General features: G+C 41.7%; 1 protein-coding gene across 2 annotated transcripts in view; it reads left to right on the top strand.

Moving 5' to 3' along the window:
* nrp1a (neuropilin 1a) overlaps window positions 1–26,459 on the top strand; it is a 137,416-nt gene extending 110,957 nt beyond the window's left edge. For both annotated transcript variants that reach the window (XM_042331856.1, XM_007908928.2), the window contains exons 13-17: window positions 15,456–15,617; window positions 16,250–16,521; window positions 17,633–17,729; window positions 23,619–23,675; window positions 25,015–26,459. In XM_042331856.1, the coding sequence (XP_042187790.1) occupies window positions 15,456–15,617; window positions 16,250–16,521; window positions 17,633–17,729; window positions 23,619–23,675; window positions 25,015–25,301 (875 nt within the window). In that variant the 3' untranslated portion in view covers window positions 25,302–26,459. The remainder of the gene's footprint in view (window positions 1–15,455; window positions 15,618–16,249; window positions 16,522–17,632; window positions 17,730–23,618; window positions 23,676–25,014) is intronic.
* The last annotated feature ends 766 nt before the right edge of the window (window positions 26,460–27,225 follow it).

Here is a 27,225-nt window from a genome sequence, read left to right as displayed (position 1 = left end):
CTATCATAGGCGATCGAGATGATCCTTCCCATGTCTATGACTGTGAAGTCCTATATATGATGTATTGGTTAGAGCATTCGTCTCACAAGGGAGAGGACCTGGGTTCGATTCCCGGGCGGGGCGAAACCTTAGGCAAGTTTCCTTACTCCACATACTTCTGTTTACCTAGCAGTAAGTAGGAACCTGGATGTTAGTCGATTGACAGATCGCTTTCCGGGGGTAATAATCCCTTCAATTTTTTTTAAATAATAATTTTACTCAATCCACTGTTTGTGGGACACTGCCATATTCTGTGAAGGGCCTTGAGACGTCTCGAAGATGTGATAAGGCACTATATCAAATGCAAGAATTATTATTACCTACAACCTCTCACATTTGGTCACAACCATTCATTCTTTTCTATTTTATCCCCAATACTGTATTCATCCCTATGCTCATAGCCTTCCTAAACTCCAAATTATTATTAGTAATCCATACTTATTATAATAAGCCTTATCCATGTGTAGGTGACATTCACATGTGCAACTCTCAGTCTTGCTGGGATACTCTTAAGCACGGTGATGGGTTTCTGCATGTGTCAGACACCCAGCTGATCAAAAAGACATGGCTAACAAAAAGAGCAAAACAACTTTATTTAGTGCTGAAATGCTACTTTAGGGCAATAGAGCTTTCAATTGGGGATTTCCCTAAATTGGGATGTGATGTTAAACTGTGGCTGCCTTTCCAGGCAGATGTTAAAGATCCTGTGGCACTATTCAAAAAGAAAAGGGAGTTTCTTCCAGTGTCCTGGCCAACAATTCCCCAAATAAGTTGGTCACTCACTCCATGGCTGTTTGTGGGACATTTCTGTGAGTAAATTGGTTGCTGCATTCACTCACAAATACCCACGGTATATCCTATGAAGCGCTTTGAGATGTGATGAGGCGCTAGATCAAATGCAGGGATTACTATTATTATTACTCTACCATTGTTGTCTTGGCCCACTGTGCACTGTTGTCTTTATTGTGTGTGTGCCGACCCTTTCCTCAATCCCCCCCCTCCCCCACACACTACCATCAAGATCTCTGTGCAGTTTTGCCAAAAGCCAGGCAGCTTTGCAGGACGCCCAACTGATTGTTGACCAATCTGTCTCGCTGACTGACGAGACTTGGAAGCAATTGTTCCCAAGCCTGTAAGCTAAAGGGCTGGAGAGGTATCTCACAATTAATATTACCTTAGCTTGCATTTGTGGTGAAAGAGCAAAAAGGATGGCAATGTCCTGCTGTTCAAACAGCTGCATTCAGGTTACTCTGGTTGAGATTTCAGCTCTCTGAGGAAATAAGACATTCAGACCTGCTAATAAAATGATGCACAACAGCATCGCTGGTCCTTCACCAGGCTGCTGGTAGCAAAGTGACAGGAAAGTGATACTGTACCTGTACAGTCTTACCCCACAAGATCACATCACCAGCTTGTCAAACAGCAGAATATCAGAGCCTTTGGTACTGTCAAACGATAAGCCTGAGGTATGTGAACTTGAAGAAATCTTAGCTCAAGTTAAACGAGATTTTAAATTCTTAAGAATTAATATATTTTCTTTTTTTGAAAAATACGAATTAACTTATTAACTTAAAATATTAATTGATAAATATGACCAGATTCAGTGTCGTGCGAGGTCCGAAATCCTCCCATTCTTAGCTTTAAAGACCATCTCCATAAACAATAATAACAAATTGCATTTATATAGTGCCTTTCATGTTGGGAGCTCGTTCCAAGGCGCTGGACAGAGAGGAGTTTGAACCCAAGCTGGGAATTGGAGGCAAGAGGGGTTGAGAGCAAGTGGCTGGAGGTGAGAGGATGATTGAAGGCACAGTCCAAGAGGAAGGTCTTGAAACGGGTCTTGAAAGAGGCAAAGGAGGGGGCGAGTTGAAGGGACTCTGAGATGAAGTTCCGGAACAACAACAACAACAACAAGATTCCATTTATAGAGCGCCTTTCACGTCAGGAGGACGTCCCAAGGCGCTGCACACAACAACAACAACAAGATTCCATTTATAGAGCGCCTTTCACGTCAGGAGGACGTCCCAAGGCGCTGCACAGTTGGGTCATGACCCGAGCAGGGGGGAAATGGTCAGGGTGAGGGGAGGGAAGGGAGGGAGAGAGGAGGGGGAATGGTCAGGGTGAGGGGAGGGAAGGGAGGGAGCGAGGAGGAGGAAGAGAGTCGAGAGGGGAGCTGAAGGCACGGTCAAAGAGAAAGGTTTTGAGACCGGCCTTGAAGGAGGAAAGGGAGGAAGCAAGGCGAAGGCACTGGGGGATGGAGTTCCAGAGCCTGGGGGCTGAGAGGCTGAAGGCCCGACCACCGATAGTAGGGCGGTTGGGGCGGGGGACATGGAGCAGACCGGAGCCAGAGGAACGGAGGGTACGGGTAGGTAGGTAGGGGGATAGTAGGTTGGAGAGGTAGGAGGGAGCAAGGCCGTGAATGGCCTTGTAGGTGAGGATGAGGATCTTGAAATCAATCCTCTGGGGATGGGGAGCCAGTGGAGGCGAGCGAGGGTGGGAGTGATGTGATCGCGAAGCCTGGTGCGGGACAGTACACGAGCTGCAGAGTTCTGAATGACCTGCAGCTTGTGGAGGGAGGTGGCGGGAAGGCCGGCGAGGAGAGAGTTCCCATAGTCCAGCCTTGAGGTGACAAAGGCGTGAACCAGGGTTTCAGCGGCGTGAGGGGTGAGGTAGTGCCGTAATCTGGCGATAATCTGGCGATATTCCGGAGGAAGGTGGATTAGAAAGGCTAAAGGCCTAACTACCGATGTAAGATCATATGGAATTTGGGAAAATCCTTAAATGGAGTCCTTTATTGTTACTTCAATGAGTTGCTTCATTTAACTTTAAAGAATAGCAGCTTATTAACAGTATCACGGTTCCTTAGATCAGTTTTACCTCCTGACAAGATTATGCACCCTTCCTTTCCCTCTCGCTCCACGGGTACTGTGCTAAAAGTTTTATTACTTTCCAGGAGCTATCTGGAGGTTCACAAGTTTGAATCTCTCCTGGTCTGAGCTGGATTAGCTGATCTCAGCCAAAGGAGCAGTTGAGGCACAGCAATTGTCTTCAACGAATCAGCCCAGGCCCCAATATCACTATCCAAAGGCCATGCCTGGATCGTGCATGTGCGTGGATCTAGGCTGTTGTGATTGATCTGTGGTACATGTCAGCCAACCCTGACTGGCTACGCTCACAAGGGAATAATAGCCCTTTTGTGTGGCATCAGATGGTGTTTGGTGCCCATCATATTATACCTCAGTTCATAGGGGAATGAAGGTATACCTTCAGGAGAGGATGGTAGAGGTGGGAGGAGAAAATGGTCACAGAACGGAAAAAATAAAGCGCCAGCTGGGTTTTATTTTTAAAAAACTCACTGAACATTTTGTGAGCTAATAAACAGTTACTTCTTACCAAATGTACATTAAGATTATTATTATAAGAATGTTTTTTCACTGCAGTTGTTTTTTTGGCTTTAAACCGGGCGAAAATGTTCACGAAGCTTAGTGTGGAACCTAAGAAATGCTCTGAACTATATTTAGCTCCTAACCTGTGACTATTCTGACAGGACGCTCATTATTTTCCAGCTCAGTTGGAGGGAACCCAACTTGTTAGGAATGAGTGGTTCTCTGAATGCCAAGTCTCTGAGTGTAACATTCAGGAGATACTGACAGTGATGGTAAAACCCACAGCGTTTTTGGTGAACAGCTGTAAGACTTCAGACTCTGCCTCATGAGCAGATCTCTTTTTTGTCAATTAACCACTCACTTCAACAACAGCAACAAATTGCATTTATATAGTGTCTTTCACGTCAGGAGGACATCCCAAGACACTGGACAATAAAGGCTTTGCAGAGGGGCTCCGGGATGGAGTTCCAGGGCAGAAAGGCAGAAGGCCCGACTGCTGTTAGTGGAGCTGGTAGTATGGTGAAGTTTTAATGGGTCACAGAGGTAAGGTGAGCAAGGCCGTTGAGGGCTTTAAAGATGAGGACAAGGATCTTGAATTCGGTCCTCAGGGGGATGGAGAGCCAGCGACGCCGAGTGAAGGTGGGGTCATCGGCTCACGAAGCTTAGTGTGGAACCTTGTCGGCCCAAATACTTGACAGTAATTATTTCTCATGTTCTCAGCGATATTTTCGGACGAGTCATTAAACTCACCTGCTGTAGGCAGATATTAAAGATCCCATGGCACTATTCAAAAGGAGAAGGGGCTTTTCATGGTGTCCTGGCCAACCATCCCCCAGATCAAATTGGTTATTCATATCATGGTGGCTTGTGGGACATTGCTGTGAGCAAATTGACTGCCACATTCTCCTTCATAGCAAATCCTGTGAAGTGCTTTGAGACGTCCTCCTGACTCAAGAGGCGCTATATTAAATGCAAGGATTATTATTATTTCATTCTAAAAATCAAAGTTCTTTCCTGTCTCTCCAAGAATATTAAAGTGAAGTTCAAACTTTTATATTTTAAGGTAACAAAATCATCAGTCCCGGAGGGGTGTGGAAAGAGGATTATAGGCTTTCACAATCCTGACTCCCTATTCTATTAAGCAAGCGAGGCATTTAATCCCTACCCCCGGAGCAGTGATTACAAACTTCTTCAGCAGATATCATCTTAACAATAATTTTAATAGTTAACTTTAAATTTGGAAAAGCTGAGTAAATAATTGGCTGCTGTTTGGAAGTTGAAAAGCTTGTGGGAGGCAGCACTGTCCATAGGAATTTAGGAACAGGAGTAGACCATCAGCCTCTCGAGCATGTACTGCCATTTTATTTGATCATGGCTGATCTGTACCTAAACTCCAATTATCCAGGCCTCAAAGAGAGGGGTGTTCGATCTAAGGACATTAGGACATTAAGACTGCCTGTTCAGGACATTAAAGATCCCATGGCAATATTTAAAAAGAGAGGGATGTTTTTCCCACTTTCCTGGCCAACAATCCCCCAGAAAATGAATTAGTTGCTTACCGCCTGGCTTTTTGTGTGACAGTGTCATGAACAAATTGGCTGCTGCGTTCACCTACAATTACACAGTCACTACACTCTACAGTACATCGGTGATGCGCTTTGAGATGTTTCAACAATGTGTTAATAATGCAAATATTATTAATATTTCTTGTTTTTAAACCATGTTCAGGTTGATTAAAGCACTTGATGGGTAACAGCAGGGTAAATGGCACCTGACAGTGGGTAGAGATCTGTGGGCGTAAAGTGTATATTCTGCAAGAAACCCCAAGGAGAAATTCCACCTGGGTCTAGATTTACTCTATATATTTCATAGTATCCAGAATTTCTCAAATTCTTAAGTGCAGCCTTAATTTTGAAGTGGATTTTCTGTAAGTTCACAAGAACACAAGATTAGGTCTGGATGAAGAAAGCCCTTCAGGCCAATTGATCTCATCCCTCATGAACACCCACCATCTCCCCATCAGTGGGGTCTCCTTGGAGCTGAATTGGCTGCAAGATGACATGCCTGGCAATGGAATGTCGGAATCTAGCCAGACCTCTGTGGCAGTCTTGGTAGTCCAGTTCCTGAGCCAGGCAGGTCTGCAGTATTCCAGGGCCCTGCTGATGACAGCACAGCCAACCTAGCACATCGGTAAGACTTGGAAGGGCAGACCAGTCACTGGGGGCAGGGAGTCATCCCACTCAGCTCCTGTTAACCCTGCAAGCCAAAGCTCTAACGGGTAGCAACGGGAAAGCTTGCTGGACAGCAATATCAATGGTAAGTTGTGCGGTTTAGCTGGTTAGATTTCAGCAGTACCCCAACAAGTACTCTGGGTCCCCAAGCTTGGCTCTTGCCAATCTGCGCTTCATACTTTCTGGAATTAGGTAAACGGGATGCGTTCCTCCAGGGAGAGAGTGCGCATTCCATTCCAACAATCTATCTCTGGGATTTCCATGTGTAGGTGGGACACATGGAAATCTCAGCTTGGTTTGGATACTCTTAAGCATGGTGATGGGTTTCCACATGTGTCAGAAACCTTAAAATAAAACCTCATCACTGCATCCAAGCTGCTTTTTAAAAGAGTTATTTTATAAACTGCAGAAATCCTGTTAAATCTAGACCCTGTAGGGAAAATTCTCACCAGTATGCCAAGACCTCAACTCCCAACACAAGATCTTATCAGGCTGAGTTCTTGTGGATTGGGGTGATATCCATAGGGGTTCTCTGCATTATATGCACTTTCTATCCAAATAGATGTTTTTCTATTTCAAGGTACCATTTCCTCTACCATTCCTCATCGTCCCCATTAAAGGACACAGTTACACATTAGGCATGACAGAGAAAGTGCTACTTTCCATTGCATACTGGCTATTGAGTTTCTCACCCATTGTGCGTGGTCTGTTTTTTACCTCATTCAGTTGGGTTATTTTCCACTCGTAGGTAAATTTACTAAACTCAGTATGAGATCTTGATAGTGTAAGAAACTATAAACAAAGTGTAAAATCATGCCCAATCTCCGGATAAAGAGGGGTGTGCCCTTTGACCTATTGTCTCCACGATAATGGGTAGTTTTTGTATAACTATTTTTGTCATGAATATTCAATCAGTGACTCCTGAGAACATACCTCAAGTTGCTTATTATGGAAGGGGGAGGGGAGGAAATGTTTTGAGTTATTTTATTCCACCAGCACCTTTCTAGAAAGCATTCCCTCTTCCTCCCGCTGGCGTTCCAATGCCGTGGAATTCAGCCAGTAATCCAATCTTTCTTCGCTCATTGCTGGAACATTTTCCAAATGTCTGATAGAAGGACCAGAGGTGAACTTAGGGGGAGAAAAGTAAATGTTTGCACTGTAACCATAGAAAAGTCAGACAAAACTAGCTCTCAAATGCCATTAGCTGTCTCCAGAGTGGTGTGTGCACTCGCAAATGTATTCACATGGATGTGATAGGTTGTCACTTTGTTGAACAGTGTTATAACTTAGTGACACTAATAAATACACTTCTCAATCATTTATTAAGCACTCATGACTAATTCTGCTAGAACTCTCTAGGCTCAGAATTCTACCCCATCTTAACCTCTCCTGGGCTCATAATCCAGGCTGGGGAAGTACTGCATTGTCAGTCGTGTTGTCCTTCAAATGAGCCATTAAACCCAGGTCCTGTCTGCTTTAAAGATCCCATTGTACAACTCGAAAAAGAGAAGAGACTTTCTCTGATGTCCTGGCCAACATTTCCCCAAATAAAATTGGTCAGTCACTTCATGACTGTTTGTGGGATTTTGTGTGTGCCCATTGACTGCCATGTTTGCCCATAAATATAGAGATAAACCCTTGTAAAGCACCTTGAGATGTTTGATAAGGCACTTATTGGGGTGAAATTCCACTTGGATCGAGATTTATTCTAGTTTTGTAACATTTTATTGCATCCAGGATTTGACAAGTTGTTGAATTCAACTTTAACCTTGAAATTAGTTTTCTGTTCTTCTTAAAAGAACTCCTACCAGCAACAAAATTAAGCAGTATTTAAGAATTTATCAAATTCTGGACACTCTAAAATGCTGTATCAGTAAAGTAAATCCAGACCAAAGTTAAATATCTCCCATATGAGAACGTTTGGGAAAGTAGAATTATTATATATAATAATAATAATCCTTGCATTTGATATAGCACTTTTCATGTCTTCTAGACGTCTCAAAGCACTTCACAGAATATACTGTAAAGTGAATTGAATGTATATTTGTGGACGAAACTCGGCAGCCAATTGCGCACAGCAGTATCCCACAAACCGTCGTGGATTGAATTAAACATTCGTAAAGCAGAAGTAGGTAAAAAGCAGAAGTGGGTCTGATATTTCCAAACCAGGCCAGTGTAAGAGGATCAGTAGAGACAGAGCAGATAGGGCTATAAACAGAAATGCTAATAATCCACTGCAGGTCAACCAGCACCTGTGAGAGAAGCTGAGTTAAAGGCTGGGACATACTGAGGCTTTGGCAGCCCAGTTATTCAGTTCTGATGAGAGGTCACACTCAAAATGTTTCACTGTCATATACTGACCGACATGTTGTAGATTCCGAGAATCTCTGTCTTTGCTTCAGATTTGGAGAATCTGTGGGTTTTTTAAAATTGCTAATATGTTATCACTGCAAAACAACCTGATGATTATAACAATCCTTGCATTTGCATCTGCCATTAAAACGTCTCAAAGCACTTCACGGGAATTACTGCAAAGTGTAGTGACTGGGTATCTATAGGCAAATACATGTTTGTGTATTTGTGAATTTGTGTATTCGTCACTGTGAAATATCACCAATATAACATGTAAATTATAACATGCTCCCACATACTGTGTTGTGCGTTGTACAGTCCTGTACAATTGCTTTGCTGTGACAGACTGATTTTAATGCCACTCACTTAGCAAACCATAGAGAGCATCATTTTTAGTGTCCTGTGACTTTCAGTTCAAAGTTTCACAAAGAATAGAACAAATCTAAGATGTCAATTCCTCTTGCTTTTTTCTGGGGTGGGAGATGATATTGTAGAGCAGTTTGGTGAAGAAAAGCTTTGTAAATTGATCGAAACAAATGTATAATTTCAACCTAAAAGTATAAAAATTGTATAAAACAAGGAAATATAGGCTTTAACTTCTACCACAATTCATAAATGGATTTATCCAGCGCTTTTCACGCCTGATAGTATCTCGGAGCACTTACAGTGTTGGGGTCAGATGCTGAGCAAGGGAGAAGGGGGAGGTGACCATAGGCACAGTCGAAGAGGTAGGTCTTAAGGTGGGATTTAACGATAGATAAGGGGAGGGCATGGTGAGGGATTGAGGCAGGGAGTTCAGAGATTGGGGCATTCATTAAGGGAAAGGATCTGTTTATGATTACTCTGTAGCACTGTGTGAAGGAGGCTATACAAATGCAAGTTGTTGTAATATGAAGCTCTTCCTCACCCCTCCAATCTCTTGTTAATTTAGACCGGGTCAATGAAGGGCATTATTGGGGTCTGATAGAGTTTAGGATTGGCTATGTTCCTGGAACATTCTGTTCTGAAATTGCCATTTGTGTGAGTGCTGTGCTCCAAGGGGATATGAATCACAAATACTCTTGACACGGCTCCCACATGACTGATTTCCTCCAGATGAGATGTTGACCCATCTTGCCTGTCCTCAATTTGGACAGTAAAGAACCCATAACATTTCCAAGTTTCTCCTACAAAATATACAGTCAATTCACTTTACAATATATTTTGTGAAGCACTTTGAAACGTCACAAATCTATAACAAGGTGCTATATCAAATGCAAGGATTATTATTATTCAAAAAGAATAATGAGTTTCTCCCAATATTCAGGCCAGGAGTCCTCCAGATAAATTGTTCATTCATTCAATTGCCGCTTACAGCACCTTACTATAATAATACTAATACTTGCATTTGATATAGCGCCTTATCATGTCAATAAGACGTCTCAAAGTGCTTCACAGAATATACTATATATAATAGAATATAAGTGGATTGACTGTATATTGTAGGAGAAATGCAGTAGCTAAGTGTGCACAGCAGTGAAAATGGCTGCCACGTTTGCCTACAAAAACACTACACTTGCCAGTGATTACTTGCGGGGACTTTGAGACTTTTGATATGATAAAAGGCGCCATAAAGGTGCAAGTCGTATTTATTTTCTTTCTTCTTTGGCCAGTTTTCCCCTCTTATCTCCAATCCTGAAGGTGCTAGCTCTTGCTGGCATTTGTTCCCTGGCTCCTGACCAGAACAGCCATTTTTGACCTGACAGCCAATATCACAAAGCTATTGGACCATGAAGTGTCCTCATAGCCAAGACTGACCCTAGTCTTAACTAACTATTCACAAGCACATACTTACCAACAAGCTGAACAATGATGCACAACCCTGGCGGACTTTACCCCAACCATTGCCCCATGCTGAAGCTAATCATGCAGTCCTGTAGCTTAGTGATTAGTGCCTCGCAAACAGGGGGACCTAGGTTTGATTCCCGGGAACACCAAAATCTTAGGCAATTTTCCTTACTCCAAATGCCTCTATTTACCTAACAGTAAATAGGATTTGCCAGTAGTGGAGCCTGACTGGGTGGGTGGGGAGATGGCCATAAGCATAGTCGAAGAGGAAGGTTTTCAGGCGGGACTTCACAAAGGGAAGAGATGAGGCAAAGCAGAGGGATTGAGGGAGAGTGTTCCCGAGTTTCAGGACGTAATGGCTGGAAGTGCAACCTCCGAAGGTGGGACAGTGGGTGTCAGGGTTGAGCAGGAGGCCGGTGCCAGTCAAATGGAGTTGTCGGGTGATGGATTGGGGAGTGAGGAGGTCAGAGAGGTCGGGAAGTGCCAGAGAGTGAAGGAATTTGAACACGAATGTGAGGATCTTGAAGTCAATGCGTTTGGTGATGGGGAGCCAGTGGAGCCTGGCCAGAGCTGGTGAGGTGGGTACAGAGTTTGGTTCATGTCAGTTATGTGGCGGCAGAGTTTTGAATGAACTGGATATTTTGAATAGTGGACCTGGAGAGACCGGCGAGGAATGCGTTTGAGTAATCGAGGAGGAGGTCACAAATGCAAGCACAAGGGTTTCAGCTGCATTTGTGGTACGGTCGGAGGCAGGCAATGTGGTGGAGGTGGAAGAAGGTGGTCTTGGTCAGGGACCGGATGTGAAGGAGGAAGGATAGCTGGGGGTCGAACCGGACGCCTAGATTGCATACTGGATCGGTGAATCTGAGGGAGAGCCCAGGGAGGTTGAGGAGTTTAGATCCGCAGGAGTGAAGACGTTGACGGGAGCCAAGGAGTATGGCTTCTATCTTGTCCATATTCAGCTGCAGGAAGTTTGCACTCGTCCAGGCCCTGATGTCTGCCAGACAAGCCTGGAGTTAGTACTGGAGGAGGCAAAGTAGATTTGTGTGTCATCCACATACATGTGGAAGTTTATCCCATGTCTGCAGATGACATCACCCAGAGGGAGCATATAGATAAGGAAGAGGGACAAGGATGGAGCCCTGGGATACCCCACAGGTGACCAATTCACTTTACAGTATATTCTGTAAAGCACTTTGAAACATCTCAAAGATGTGATAATATGCTATATCAAATACAAAGGTTATTATAATTATTATTATTATCTGGCTGAAGCCAATTGTTGCACAGGTGATATCAGCTAACTCAGCACAGAGCAGTTTTGTTACCCATTAGCCACTGAGTGACCATTTTATCTGCTGCTAATATAGTACAACACTCGAGCAGAAATCTAATTGTGGAGTCCTGTAGCTCAGTGGTTAGAGCACTCACTTTGCAAGTGAGAGACCTGAGTTCAATTCCAGGAAGAGGGCGAAACCTTGGGCAAGTTTCCTTACTCCACACAGAGCCTAATAATAATCTCTCCAAAACCAAAAACAATAACAAATTGGTCATTTTCAATCTACGATTGTTTGTGGGACATTGCTGTCCGCAATTGGCTGCCGCGTTCGCCCACAAATATACAGTCAATTCACTTTACAGTGTGTTCTGTGAAGCGCTTTGGGACGTCCTCCCGACGTGAAAAGCGCTATATCAAATGCAAGGATTATTATTATTATTATTAATTGGCGGCATCGCATCACGCTGTGTGCGCCTTTTGTCTGCGTACCGAGTACCGCGATGACAGTGCTCCTTTTAAAGTGTTTCAAGACAGGCCATATGTCTGGCATTCAGCAAGTTACAGCTAATATTTATTTCTGGAGGCTCTTTGCCAAGTGTGTCTGGTCCTTGAGGTCATGTGTTGCAAGAAGTGAACCTTTGGGGGTATTTTTCAAAGTGTCGCAATAGGAGCCAAAGGATTTGTGTGATCTTGGGTTAGACGATGATCAAAAGCCTTGAGAGGATCAGAAAGCTGCTTAAAGTGAACTCAGAGGAGCCACTGAATAATTCTGTTTAACTTTAATAATTCTGAATAACTCGGACTGAAAACAGCTTCCTGACATGAGAACCCGCCTTCCTGCAGGTCAACGTATAACCGTGTTCAAGGGTTTATAGCTAATCTTCAGTTTCATGCAATCCACCAAATATTGGCTTTGATCTTCTCCATTACTTACTCACGCGTCAGTCAGAATCAGAAAAAGGACAACAGCAGACACTGTCAAAAACATCAATACATCGAACATGACAGTGACGTAAAAAAGTCTCTGAAGTTCTCCCCATATGATTAATGCTATAATCTGGAGTATTCCTTTAAATCAATTCATATTCATTTACCAGAATACAACAGAGCTAAAACTGAGCCTTGGATTCAAGCTCTCTCTTGCCCCCAAGTGGATGAAAAAGTGCTATGTTTTCACCTGGGGCATCAATGAGATATTATGTTTTTTTCCCTCTGTTACATAGAATTGCATAGATATACAGCATCAAAACAGACTTATTTGGCCGCACTAGTGTACGCTCATGTTTATACTCCACAAGAGCCTCCACCCTTCCTAATCCCTTCTTCACTCCAGGGATATCCCCAACCCAAGCTCTGGGATCCCCAAGTCTCGGCTCCTTCCAAACTGCACCTGATAGATTTCGGAATTAGGTTAGCACAATCATGTATCCCTTCATGGAGAGAGAGAGTGGAGTCCTGTAGCTCAGTAGTTAGAGCACTCGCTTTGCAAGTGAGAGACCTGGGTTCAATTCCAGGCAGAGCGAAACCTTGGGCAAGTTTCCTTACTCCACACAGAGTAAGGATATATATATGTGGAACTCTCAGTCTGGTATGGTTACTGATAAGCACGATGATAAGTTCCACTTGGGTTAGACACCCGCCCAGCCCCAAAAATCTCCAATTGTTTCTCCTCACTGCACTTCTCCTCTTCTGCAGACTCCTTCCCTGAAGACGAATATCGACTCCTTTTTCTTTGTACTGGTGGTGCATCAGTGCCGGGGAATATTAGAAGGATATTAGACATCACAGTGAAGCCTGATTCTAAAACTATTACAAACATTGCAGGAGTTCTTTTGCTGCTACACATACAATCAGCTCAGTCAATAAGTCTGGGTATTTCATAGTGTAAATTTGCTGTGGAGCTACATTGAAGACAACATCTATGAAGGACAGAATATGCAGGGAAGCCTCTGAAAATGCATGTTGCATTAATACTTTATTGAATCAGTGTACTGTGCATCCCCAACCCCTGATGTGCCACATCAGTGACCATGCCTTCAGCCACTTCATCCTTAATCTCTGTAACTCCTGTCTGAATCCCTCCACCTCTACCTTTATCTATCTTTAAATCTGACCAGAAAACCTATCCCTTCGACCGCGGCTATGGTCACTTTCCCCTCCTCCTTTGCTCAATGCCCAATCCCGCCACTTTACAGCCCTCCAAGACAGTATCTATATGGAAAAGCGCTATATAAATGCAAGACATTATAAATAAGTGTCTTTTATCATTTGTTCACATTAAAAGAAACAATCACGTGTGTAGTTGTAAAAAATACTCATAAAGCAAACAACAGTTTAAATGGTGCGTAACGCCAGAATAAAAGCTGGGACATCAAATTATTTCCTCAGGGAACCTCGTGTGTCAGCCTGACCTAAAAGCTCAGATGAGATATCAAGCTGAAGCTGCGTGTTCTCACAGTTCGCTGTGACTTACGCGGAATTCCTTGGAATATCTTATATCTTGAGGTGCTTTTTCCAGTGTCAGGCCCTGCTTATTTTTGTCAAACCCAATGACTAAAATGTAGATAACGTCAGACAGCCTTCTATTCAGACAATATGTCACTTGCAGCAGCTTTCCCAACGAAACCTTTATCTCTTTACCATCCTAAAAGTTCCAGAAATTCCTTGGATGGGAAATGAACAACACTGCACTGAGTCAAGAAAAAAAGCATTAGGCTGTGGGTAAAGATAAGAGAGATTCCTGGTCAGTGGCAATCTGTTCTTTAGCTAATTCCCCTAATACAGATCCTCATTCAGTTTCTCTCTGAATGCATCTTAGTCCTCTGCTGTGAAATTGCACAAATAGCAATTCAAAATAATTTCAAAATCATTTCCATTTGAACAGCTATGCACACCTGTATGTAATGGCAACACAAAACACAAAAGTGTGCTCTTTCACCAGGTTCCAGGACGCTCAACTTCTCCTGTGTTAAAACCCATTGCACCTTCTCATTCCTTATTGCCTCATTAAGCATGCTCGACAGCCTACTAATATATAACTGCCAATATACATCAGTCTCAGCAGTAGAGGATTAAGAAGAGGCTTTATAGGGACTATTTTCTTGGTGGTCCCTCAGATGACTGGTTTCGATTTTACTGGACTACATTAAGGGAAACTATTAAATCATCCTTTCACTGAATTACCTTCAATTTGCTACAATTGATGTTACACACGTACCTTTCAATTATCGCATGCTGCAGGGGACGTCTTGTGTTGCAGAGCTGCAAGGTTTTTGCTTCCTATTTTAAATCATTACAGATCGAGAATTGTGGCTTTCTTTTAATGAGTGGACAGTACATTTGCAAACCACCTCAGAAAGAAAGGTTCTGTGTACTTTACGAATTGTATTCTGGTTGTTTTAAGTGCAGCAATGGGTTCAATGTCTGCATTTAACAGTCATCTGTATGATTCAATGCTGCAATTATCCCATCCACTCGCTTTGACTGTGTTAATGGGGGGGAAAGCAGCTTGGATATAGTTAAAGCTGTTAAGCACCAGACTTGGGACTAGATGGTACTTGCTTTATGAATGTATGAGTGTAGGAATGGTCCATACAGCTTTCGAGGTCAATAACATAAAAGGTGCTTAGGGATGCGTTATGCACTATATCAAACACAAGGATCATAATTATAAAATGAGTACGATGTCTAAAATATCCTTCTTGTGAGTGGAATCTAAGGATTTTACTGAATTCAAGAGAGATTTCTAACCAACCAAAGCACATGTGCAGCAATCCAAGGAATTGTTGATGGTTGACTCAACTTCACATAATGGGCATATCCTCAAGATATCCTAAAGCCAAAGCCCTTTTGGGTGGATGATTCTTTGCGAGTCGAATACTATGAAAACTTACTTACAAGAGGTTTGTAAAGTACTGATATATAGCACAGTTGCCATTATTTAAGGAAAGACACCTTAAAATATCCCAGTCACAACCTTGTAATTTATAATATAATATTATGCAGTAACTTGGTGAAATATTGCACCAACACAAGGAAACGGTCACATTGGATTTTCAGAAGAAAGTACTTTGGCAGCATTGAAAATCTATTGTTAAAACTATACATGTTCACAAACATTTGGGCACAAAGTATGAGTGGCAGAAATGTGTCTAAAGAATCAGATCAGTAAACATCTAGGAACCAGTGAGACCATAGCTTCACTTTAGACAAGGGACCAAGTAGCACCTTTCTTTCCATCCCATGCCTTGTTGCGTGACCTTAGGTGTTGAGAGGATGATGAGTACATCTTATTTTATTTTCTTTTGTGGCCGGGACTGAAGACTTGTCTTGTGTTTTCAGATGCCATCTTCCCCTACGAAGATAACCTGAATGGTTTCAACTGTAAGTTTGGAAGTGGCGTAGGGAAGAACTTCTGCAACTGGCGTCATGACAAGGCCACCAATTTTCTGTGGAAAGTGAATTCGAGGGAAGGTGAAGCCGACAGTAGAGTACCCAATTTAGGTAAAATGGGCAAGATAAACAACCGCCTCTTATAAGTGTGAAATAACTAACACTCTTTACACTATATTTAATCTAACATACCTTGCAGTAAAGTTGAATCATTTGCTCCACGGATGTTTGTGGGGCATGTATGCAATTTGATCGTCGAATTCACCCACAATTACACAGTCACTTCGCTTAACAGTAATTACAGTAAAGGACATATTTTGGCTTTCCTAAACCATTGTTGGGTTAACAACAGCCCACTAAGTGGCAGCACCCACCTTCCAGGTAAGTGTTTTCTTTTAATGTCCTATTGACCACCATTTTTTTATTTTGGACCTACCATTTTTTGTTTGATAATAATTTCCAGATTTGTTTATTTCAGTGAATGTTTATTTCCCATCTTTGATCTGCTGGGGAGGGAAACTGTGCGTCGTCCTAACAAAGACAATTGATGCATCTGTTAATGTTTTCAATAGAGTTAATCCCTCCTCTTACCTTGGTGGCATCAAGCCTTTCTCGGTTTATGTTTTCCCAAGTGTTTATGTAATGTCAGTGAATGTCATTTTTGAAGAAGAGAATGCTTGTTCTAGTTCTGCCTGTTTTTTATATCTTACAGCTGAAAATTTCACTCTTGTCCCTTGTTACAGAAAAAGACCATTTTATTTTCACTGAAATAATTGGCCAAGAGGACGGACAGGTTGCTCGGTTGCTCAGCCCTCCATTGCTACCTGTTCATCATGGCCACTGCCTGGTCTTCTGGTATCAGATACGAGGAACTCATGGGAGCCGTTTGAATGTGATCCAGAGGAAGATATCAGATGGTTTCATGAATGATGTACTTTGGAGCTTGAATGGACCACAAGAGAACCGTTGGCAAGAAGGTCGAGTGTTGCTCCCTCAATCTCCAAGCATGTATCAGGTAACCACAAACAATATTAAACTGGAGCACGGAAACTAAAACTTAGAAGCTTTGTCTGCCATCAGGGTTGACTTGTGTCTTCCAAAGCCAACCATTTCTGTACGTTTTCATCTCAATCACAGTGATACTGAAAACAATCGGAAGTTTGTGGGTTCAAGCACCACATTGGGACTTTGAGCCCACAGTCTAGGCCTGGCATTCCAGGGCACTGATGGGGGAGCACAACATTATCACAGGTGCCATCTTTTAGATGGAGAACATTAAAGATCCTATTTGATAAGAGGAGGGAGATTCTCCTGGTGCCCTGGCCAAAAATCCCCAAAATATAATCGGTCATTAACTTCATGACTGTTTGTAGGATATTACTGTGCAAAGATTGGCTGTTGCATTTGCCTACAAACTACACAATCTGTGCTGTAAAGTGCTTTGAGCATCTCAGAGACACAATAAGGTGCTACATCAAATGCTAGGATTGTTATTATTAATGTGAGAGTAATTAAACTGCTCAAACATCAGATTAGCTTTGTTAAAAATAAATGTTTAATGTACATTTTGAGTAATAATGAACAATTTTATAATCTTTTGTTTGCACCTTTTCAGCTAAAGGGAGATTAATAAAGGGAAATTACAGATTTTAAATCTAAAAAGCATTGAACCAAAAAGTTGGACAAGGTTATATTGCAGTTGGAAAAAGTACGAAAGTTCAAATTACAAAGGACAGGAGCACAGAGGCATTTTTTTTTGCTGATCGCTAAAAATAGCAATGTATTCATTACATTTTTATCATTAACCAGAGGATCGAAGATTACAAGGATAAGTACAGACAGAGAAGATTAAATATTGCACGTACACTGTGGCACCAGTACTCAGATTCTCTTTAGTCACTGAGAATGTCATGTGTGGAGCACAACTGCTCACGGTTAACAATACAAGCTGTAAAATTGATTGATGTCTTGGAAGTCTGGGCCTGATTGTCTTGAAGTTCAGGAGACATTTCACCAGAGTTTTTGATAACAATGAAAACGTATTGCAGTTTGAATTTAAACATTTGATTTTATAAAGGAGCAAAAGCTTGTTGTTTGGCCATTGTAAATGTTGTCTTCTCTTTCAGGTGGGCTTCGAAGTAATGGTTAGAAAGGGAAAACAGGGCGAAGTGGCTGTGCATGATGTGGAGGTCGTGAGCAACAGAAATGCCAATGAGTGCATGGGTAAGAATAAGCATTTGTTTTAATTTGGCTTGAATTTTAATAAGCTGCAAGCTTTTTAGGGAAAGTGCAAAGAGAGGTATTTATCTAGACAGGGTCTGACTAGCAGGGCTAAGGACAGATCTTACGTCCATCTTGGGTTAATGCTGACCTTTATAAGAAAAATCACAGCAGTGCTAGTTCAAGCCCAGAGAGACTTGCCTCTTTTCCCTTATTAGTTGGCAGCGATACGCTTTGACAACAATTCCAAACACCAGGAAAAACATCTTCCCTGTTTCCATTGAAACATTTGGGAGGTGGCTGTAAAAGCCTGAGACTGAAAGTACTGGGCCAGGTGTGGTGATTGTTATTTATATGAGTGCATGTTACCCATTACCTTTAAGGAGAGGTGATCTCTTATTGCCCAATACATATGACGACATGTGGACTGGATGATGTTGATCAATCTAGGATAAGTCTCTGCGTTCAAGATCAAATGAAAGTAACCTTGCTTTGCTGACCCTGGTGGTGTTTATACCAGAGGAAGTTGAACACACACAAAGTCCAATATCAACATCCATTCTCAAGCATTTATTCTTCTTATTTTCCCCCCAATTTCCTCCTGGTGTTTCGTGCCGGGCCTCAGTTCCAAAGGCACCAGACAACTCTCTAGGCTGACACTCCAGTGCAGTGCTGGGGATGCGCTGCATTGTTTGAGCTGCCGTCCTTCAGATGAGATGTTAAAGTGAGGTCCCGCTGCCTGTTCAGGTGGACGTTAAAGATCTCAAGCTCAACTCAGAAAGAGTAAGGAGTTTCTCCTGGTATTCCAGTCAGCAACACCCATATAAAATTGGTCTTTCACTTAATAGCAGTTTGTGGGCCATTGCTGTGAGCAAATTGACGGCTACATTCACCTACAAACACTTTACAGTAAATCCTGATGTGAAAGTAAGTCCTCCTTATGTGAAACGTGCCCACATCAAACATTTTTTTTAAATTATTTTAAGTTAGACTCCAATATTATAACAAAACCTGTCCCTACCTGAAATCTACACAATTACAATTCAGCGGAGTTCAGGAGATACCCTGTAGCCTGGTGCAAAGAGGTAGCTGAAGTATCAGTATCAAAGAATCAAACTGCTCTGCATTGCTCAAGTCTGCTCTATGTAGGAATGAGTAGGAATGTGCAGGAGCCCAAAAAGACGATTGCCGAAGATCTGGATGCTAATTCATCCAATTGCCAATCTATTTGCAGACTGAAAATAAATTGCTGAATATGTTTAGGTGCTCGATTGCTTGAGATTACTCAAAAACGAAACTGGCAGCAGTTGCTGCTATTTGCTCCAGTGGGCAGAGGACCTCAAGCTGTGTTTGGTATAAAATGTAGTAATGACTGACAATAGCATTGCAATTCCACTGTCGGCACACACAGATTCTGACAATAAAAGCTGGATGTCATGAAGAAAATACCTATAAAGCTAAAAGCTGACACACCTTAAAAGCACACTGGGAAAGCCGAATTTATTGGTTTTGTCTACCATGTACAAACGTGTATAGAAGGAATTCTGAGTATTAAAAATGCAGGTTCTCAGAAACTGTAAAAATATAAGATCCATTATTAGTTACCTTTGAAGACCCCGCACAGAAAACATTCAGTTTAATTGACTTGCTCACACGAAAAAGTGCTGTGCATTGTGTTCGCATCTTTGTATGTCAGCCTGGGTCAATTGGTAGCACTTTCACCTCTTGAATCAAAAGGTTGTGGATTCAAGTCCACCATTTTGCAACCTTCAATTTTAATCAAAATAGTCTTACAGACTGGATAAAATTGGAAGCTTCAGATATTTCTATGCCATTAAGAATTTTTTTTGCTGATATCACCAGGTATAACTCACAGTCAAGACCAGGGGTGGGCAAAAGACGGCCTGGGGGGCCATATCCGGCCTGCCAAATGATTCTATCTGGCCCGTCATTGTGTCTAGCAATAGAAAAAATTATAGTTCGTTCAGTCCCAGAAAGTCCCACAAATTTTGCATTTGAATCAGACCGGGAACATCAACCAATCACACTGCTTAGTTGTGCGCACGCTCCCTTGGAATCAGGCTGACGTCAAATGTACGGATCGGGAAATTTTCAAACGCGTGCAGCAATCATAGCAATACTTTTCACTGAAGAGGACGAATATTCAACAACATTTTTTTTTACTAGTGTGGGTGGAAAAGCTGTGCGCTTAATTTGCAACGAAAGTGTGGCATTGCTCAAAGACTACAACTTGAATCGCCGTTTTGAGAGCAAACATACTTGCAAATATACGAACTTTTCTCTCGAAGAAAAAGAAAAGAAAGTGATGAGATGGTTGTTTGAATGCAAAAAGACCAAAGCATTTTCACAAAACAATTTGCGTCCCAGGATGAACTTACAAGAGTGAGTTACGTGATTTCACACAATTTTGCCAAGAACAGCAAACTATTCTCTGAAGGAGAATTTATAAAGGAATGTATGGTTGACTCTGCCTCGATTTTATGCCCAGACAAAAAAAAACAGTTCGAGAACATTAGCTTGTCAAGGCGAACTACTGTGAGACGTGTCGAGGATATCTCTGAGAACTGTATCTAGTTACAAAATAGAATAAGCAATTTTGCATGTTTTTCACTGGCACTCGATGAGAGTTGTGATGTCAAAGACACAGTCCAGTTGATAATTTTTATTCGAGGTATCACCAAACATTTTGAGCTCACAGAAGAATTGGCGTCAATGCAGTCAATGAAAAATACGACAACTGGAGAAACTTTTTGGAGGCAGTAAATAAGTGTATCTTAAGATTAGGAGTGCAGTGGAAAAAATTGGTGAATGTGATCACCGATGGAAGCCCAAATCTGACAGGCAAAAATATTGGGTTACTGAAAAGAATTCCAGATCGAGTCAAAGAAACAAATCCAGAACAGAATATTGTTTTTCTACGCTGCATTATCCACCAAGAGGTCCTCTGTAAGAGTGTTCTAAAACTAAGCAATATCGTGGACACAGTTACGAAAGTGGTCAACCACATTCGAACAAGAGGATTAAACCACAGGCAATTTGTAACTCTGCTTGAGGATTGGAATCTGAGCACACGGATGTTCTGTATCATACAAATGTAAGATGGCTTAGTTTAGGAAAGGTCTTGAAAAGCGTGTGGGAACTGAGAACAGAGATTAATAATTTTTGGGCATGAAACTAAAAGATTCGGATTTCCCACAGCTGAATGATGTGAATTGGCTCTCTGATTTCGCATTTGCCGTTGATATAATGGGCCACATGAATGAACTGAATTCAAAACTGCAACGGAAGAGGGCCTTTGTGCATGATTTGTATTGCAGTGTCAAGTCATTTATGACAAAATTATTTCTTTTATCACGTCAGATAGGAAACAGGCAGTTCACCCACTTTCCAACTTTGCAGCAGATTTGCGATCAAAGCCTTAAAAAGTATACTTTGTCACTACTTGACTTACATGCTGAATTTTCTCACCGATTCCAGGATTTCAATTTGATCGAAAATGACCTGTCTTTGGTCTCTTCACCTTTCTCATTTGATGTTGACAAAGCCCCATTTGACCTCCAACTCGAGCTTATTGACCTGCAATAGTGATCTATTGCTTGCGGAGCAATTCAAATCAGTGCCAATTCCCAGTTTTTACGCCTCTCTTAATGAATATACCTTTCCAAAAATAAAGCCTCATGCCCGGACGATGCTTGTGCTGTTTGGATCAACATACATACGCAATGTGATGAAATTCAATAAATCAAAACATAGATCTGTGATGACTGATGACCACCTTGCAGCAGTACTCCACATTGCAACAACGGAGACAATACCTGACTTCAATTGTCTGGTTAACGCACATCAGCGCTTTCATTTTTCCCATTGAGTGAGCTTCTCACATTCTCATCAATATGTGAATAAATGAACAAAATTCGAATAAATGTCTGCTCAATGAGTTGTTTTTATTTAACCTAATTTTAACGAATGTCAATTATACAGACTTTATTTTATGCATGTACAAGTGTAAGACTTGACTTTGAGCTATTATTAAGCATTTGCATCTATATTAAGTGTGTGGCCCACAAAGCTTACCAAAACTCGTAAAGTGGTCCGCCAACCAAAATAATTGCCCACCCCTGGTCTAGGGTGACACTCCAGTGTAGTGCTGGGGGAACTCTGTATTCATTGAGGTATTCATTGAGGTGGTGTCCTTCGGATGAAACGTTAAGTGGAGGTCCTGTCTGCTTGTTCAGGTGGACATTAACTATTCCCATAGCAGTATTTGAAAAAAGAAGGGTGTTTCTCTCAGTGTCCTAGCCTGGCTAACAATCCCTCCAAATAAAAAAAGGTCACATTGCTGTGTGTAAATTGTCTGCCACATTTGCCTACAAATACACAGTCAGTACACTTCCTAGTAAAATTTAGTGAAGCATTTTGAGATGTCTCAATGACATGATAGGGCATTATCAGATGCAAGGATTATTATATAATATTATCTTTATCATTGAAACTAGTGCATATTGCTAGATTCCCTGATATAATACCAATGACAGTTAATAGCGCTGCTATGTGACACTGCAGAGATAGCATAGCAGTTCACAGTGAAACCTTATCATCCTATGCAAGACAGCCCGAGCGTGCATTGGAAATTATACCTGGTGATACCAGAAAAAAAAATCTTAATGGCGGTGAAAGATCTGAAGCTTCCAATTTTACCCAGCCTGTAAGACTATTTTGATTCAAATTGAAGGTCGCACAAGGAATGTGGAAAATTCTTAAATTCAGTCTCAATTTGGACAGCAGAAAAACAACTTCCAAATTAAAACTGAATTTACAAATTTTCCAGAATTTTGCCCGATGTTAGATTTAGAAACAAAACCGTCTTACAGGTTGAGATGGAATTTTGGGCTTCAAGATGGTTAAGGGATTTTTACAGAGCCAAGTGTTTCACCCACAGCTGTTTCTACAATGTCACTTTGTGAATCCTGTAGCTCAGTGGTTAGAGCACTCGCCTTGCAAGCAAGACACCTGGGTTCAATTCCAGGCAGGGCGAAACTTGGGCAAATTTCCTTACTCCACCCACCTAATAATAATCCCTCCAAAACAAAAACAATAATAAAAAATTGGTAATTTTCAATCCACGACTATTTGTGGGATGCTGCTGTGTGCAATTCACTTTACAGTCTATTCTGTGAAGCGCTTTGAGATGTCGAGAAGATGTGAAAAATGCTATATCAAATGCAAGGATTATTATTACTTTTAGGACAGATGTAAAACTTGCATTCATTTAGTGCCCTTCACATAGGGTAACGGCTCAGAGTGCTTTACAAGGTCTGAGTTGGACACCGAGCAGGAGAGGGAGGGGGAGATAGGCACATTCAAAGAGGTCGGATTTGAGGTTGGAGTTGAAGACAGAGAGAGGGGTGAGATGCAGTGGTAGAGGGAGCGTCCAGAGGTTAGGAACTGAAAGCTCGACCATTGATGGAGCACCAAGAGTGTGGGGGACACTCATCAAGCCTGAAAAAACTCCCATTGTATTCGAATAAAATGCTGTATTTAGCTTAAGTGATAGTGCAGTCTCAGGTAGGTCTATTTTTAAGAGAACCATAGGAACAGGCAAGGGAAATCATTCAGCCCTTTGTCTGATCCGTCGGTTTATGTGATCATAGCAGATCTTAAGAGATAGACATAACGCTGGGGCCCAGTGTATAGCAGCTGACCTAATGGTTTGAATTCCAAATGCACAAACTATTAGCATGTGAATTATGTTTTACATTAAAATGTGCTTAAGGCTATTTGCAGGAATGTTCTGCAAGTTCGAGGACTTGTAGGTTTTCATTGAAGCAAACTCGATGGTGCTTTACTGACTGTTTGTTTCATTTTATTTAGCTCCTAGGAATGCTTTTCCAGGTCTGGTAGATGGTCCCACATCAGTCTTTCCCACTGGTGAGTTCTATTTTCAGTTGTTATGAATAGTACATGAAATATTTTTACGTATATCCCAAGTAATGGAGATAATAACCACAGGCAACAGAGGCATCAGACAATGAAGATCTGAACATCTGAAGCCTTGTTGCTGGAAAATGTTAGTTATCGCTCAGCCAGTTAGAATTTGTTACATTTCTCTAGCTTGTCAATCACCAAAATACATAAAAGAGAAATAAATTATGCCCTTCCTAGCTCCACTTGCCACAAATATCAGCAGATCCAGTACTTTGCAGGGCCCCTCTGCTCAAGGCTTCATACCGCCATCCTTAACAAGCTCCATTGGTTCTCAGGGGGTGGAGTTTTAAACCCTTGTCATGGTCTTCAAATCCCTCCACTGTCTCTCCCCATTCTACCTATGCAATTATCTCAGCCCTCAATTCCAGCCATACCTTCTGCTCTGACAACTTTAGATTTAATGCTTGTTCCTCACTCCTATCACTCTTCCATCAGTGCCCAATAATTCAGTCATCTGCAACTCTCTTCCACTTTGCCTTGATTCCTCTCTCCCTGTCTTCAGAAAAATCCTAATTACATACCACTTTGACTTCTTACATGAATTAATTTACATGAAAAGCATCATGTAGATGCAAATTGTTATTTCACTTCCGGGATCCAGCATGAAATGAGTTTCGACAGACTCAACCTAAATCCTCATCAACATGCGCCCAAAACACAAACTGCTTCAAATATTGCCCTATACAGGGAGGCCACAAGATGCCTAGTGTGATAACAGTAATTTGAAATCGTACTCAATGTTGGAGTAGAGAGAAATTGACTCGACATCACATTTTTGCCATACCCAATTTGGAGTGCTCGCTGGGAATAATAACTGGGTGCTTGAAATAGGAACATCTTCCATTTCCCCGCATCAAGACCTTTCTGTTTGACTGCACCTTTGGTTATCTTTCAAGAACAACATTTTTTTACAACTTTCACTTATATAACACCTTTCACGCAGGGTAGTGTCCCGGAGAGCTTTCCCACCCCCAGGTGCCAAACCAGAACTATCAAGTGCCTTGAGACATCCTAGCAATGTGAAATGCGCTATATAACTGTAGATTTGTAATATACTGTCGCAACACTACTCATTTGCAAATTGTATTGTTGATAAATGTGTTGCTCAACTGTCCTTTGGCAAATGAGCTGCCTGGTAATCTTTTACTGGATGTAGAAAATATATGTAGAGAATTAAATGATCTTATCCTACTTTACTGTTCAAAATTGATGCATAAAGAAATGCAGTCCTAGACTAAGCTTTTAAAAGGCTAATACTATATTAATGTATTTTATTTTTCAGTCGATGACCCTGAGGATCCCACTAATGACTCCGTTGGTGGGAGCTCTGGGGGTCCTGGCAATGTACTGAAGACCCTTGACCCCATTCTCATCACTATTATAGCCATGAGCGCGCTGGGAGTCATTCTGGGGGCCATCTGCGGAGTGGTCCTGTACTGTGCCTGCTGGCACAGCGCACTGTCTGACAGAAATCTTTCAGCTTTGGAGAACTACAACTTTGAACTCGTAGATGGAGTGAAACTGAAAAAGGACAAACTTAGCACACAAAATTCATACTCCGAGGCCTGAGAGTACACTGCTTGGTGGGGGGTGGTGGGGGGGGAGGGCGATGAGTGAGGAGTGTGGTGGAAAGGGAAGCTCTGGGGGAGGAAGGAACATTAGGATGACTTGAGGAAAATCCCACCCAGAAAACTGTGGATTTCAATTTTTGTAGCGGTCAGTCTTGGGAAGGTCGGAGAAGAGCTTTGGGTATTGCTGGTCTGTGACTGAGCCAAGCTTTTCGTAGGAGCAACTGTTAAAGAAATCAAACAGGATGCTATGTAAAAAAAAGGAATTATGTACAGTCTGCTTTTTGATTTTTAAATTAAAGGTTTAAATAAACAAATGCTGGTATTGAGACCAAGTGAGATCATTTTACAAGTATTTATCATTTTCTGTAAAGAGTTATAAATTTGTATCATTCTATTTGTATAATGACTATTTCAGCTTCATAAGAGTGTTTCGAAAGGGCTTAAAATACCTATGTTTTTTGTATATTGGTCCAGATTTTATACTTTGAGTATACAGTGCTTTGATTTTCTTTTTGCCCTCCTCTCCCCCATCTCTGAGTTCCCCTATCTGGAAAAGAATAGCATCAAGCCTCAATGAACACTGAGGCAGTCATGACCTTTATGATGAGGGAAATGATAGGATCTGTTAACTGCTACACAGGACAGCTGTCTGGACACTGATGAAATTAACATTGCAATTGGCTTCAGGCCAGTGGCCTGAATTAACAATTGCTTGCACTGAAACATACGCTACAAAGTTGGTTTTTATCCCCCTCACGTGTTGTAAAAGCAGTGTTAAAGAGACATTTTTCTTTTATAGTATTATTTCTCTTTGTGTAATATCACTTTAAACGAGAAAAAAAATGAAAAAAATGTTTTTTGTTATTGAAAAAAATTAAAGATATCTATAATTATATGGTCAATTTCTTTTCTTGTACGTTGTTTCATGTTTTGTATTCTGTAAGAGTTTTTTGATTTTTTTCTAAACTTTTTATGACATTGATGCTTGTGTAAATTGTTGCTTTCAAAATGGAAGAAAAAAAGCCTTAACTCAAATGTTTGTATTCTTGACACACAGAAAGCCTAGACAATTCACACTGTTGTGTTATATCTTGTACTCGAATCTATGACTACTGCCTTCCAAAGATTCAATTAAATTAAATCTTTTCCTACAGTACTCAATTTGTGGTTTCTTATTCTGGGACCTCGTAAGTTGCAGTGCCCCGAGCTCCCTATATTAACTCATTCCCCCACATTTGCTACACATTTGACATGGTGCCTTATATCTCCAAGATCTTCACAAAGCTTTTCTGTGAAGTAAATCTCACGAAGTTCCTGTAACCTGCCATCCACCTAGTGAGGACTCAAACCTTGCGCTTGTTGGATGTCAAATGACCAACTAGTGGCTATCCTCTTTGGGGAGGGGGGAAGCAAGCAGGGTCTCCTTAGAGCTGAACTGGTTCCAAGGTGACATGTTTGTCAAAGGAATGTCAGAATCGAGCTAACTCTCTGTGGAGGTCTCAGTAATCCAGTTCCTGAGGCAGTTCCATGCACACCACCAGACATGGAAACTCCAGAAATATTTATTGGAATGGGATGCACACTCTCTCCCTGGAGGGATGCATCCTGCTTGCCTAATTCTGGAGACTGTTAGGCAAGAGCTAAGGCTTGGGGACCCCAGAGTGTGTGTTGGGATATTGCTGGAGTCTAACCAGCTAAAACCATATAGCGTACCATTGAAAACACTTGTCTGCCTTTCCCGCTGCTTATCCAGCTTGGACCACCCATTAGGATATGGGTTTGCAGAGTTAACAGATGCTAACTGGGAAGAGTTTCTGCCCCCAGTAACTGGTCTGCCTTTCCAAGTCCTGCTGATGATCCAGGTTGGCTGGATTATTATTATCCTTGGAGTACTGCAGACCGGTCCAGCTCAGGTGGTACTA

Source organism: Callorhinchus milii, unplaced genomic scaffold (genome assembly GCF_018977255.1).
Source record: "Callorhinchus milii isolate IMCB2004 unplaced genomic scaffold, IMCB_Cmil_1.0 Scaffold2, whole genome shotgun sequence".
Lineage (NCBI taxonomy): Eukaryota > Metazoa > Chordata > Chondrichthyes > Chimaeriformes > Callorhinchidae > Callorhinchus > Callorhinchus milii.
The sequence above is the reverse complement of the archived record's forward strand: the minus strand, read 5'-3'. Positions and strand labels throughout refer to the sequence as shown.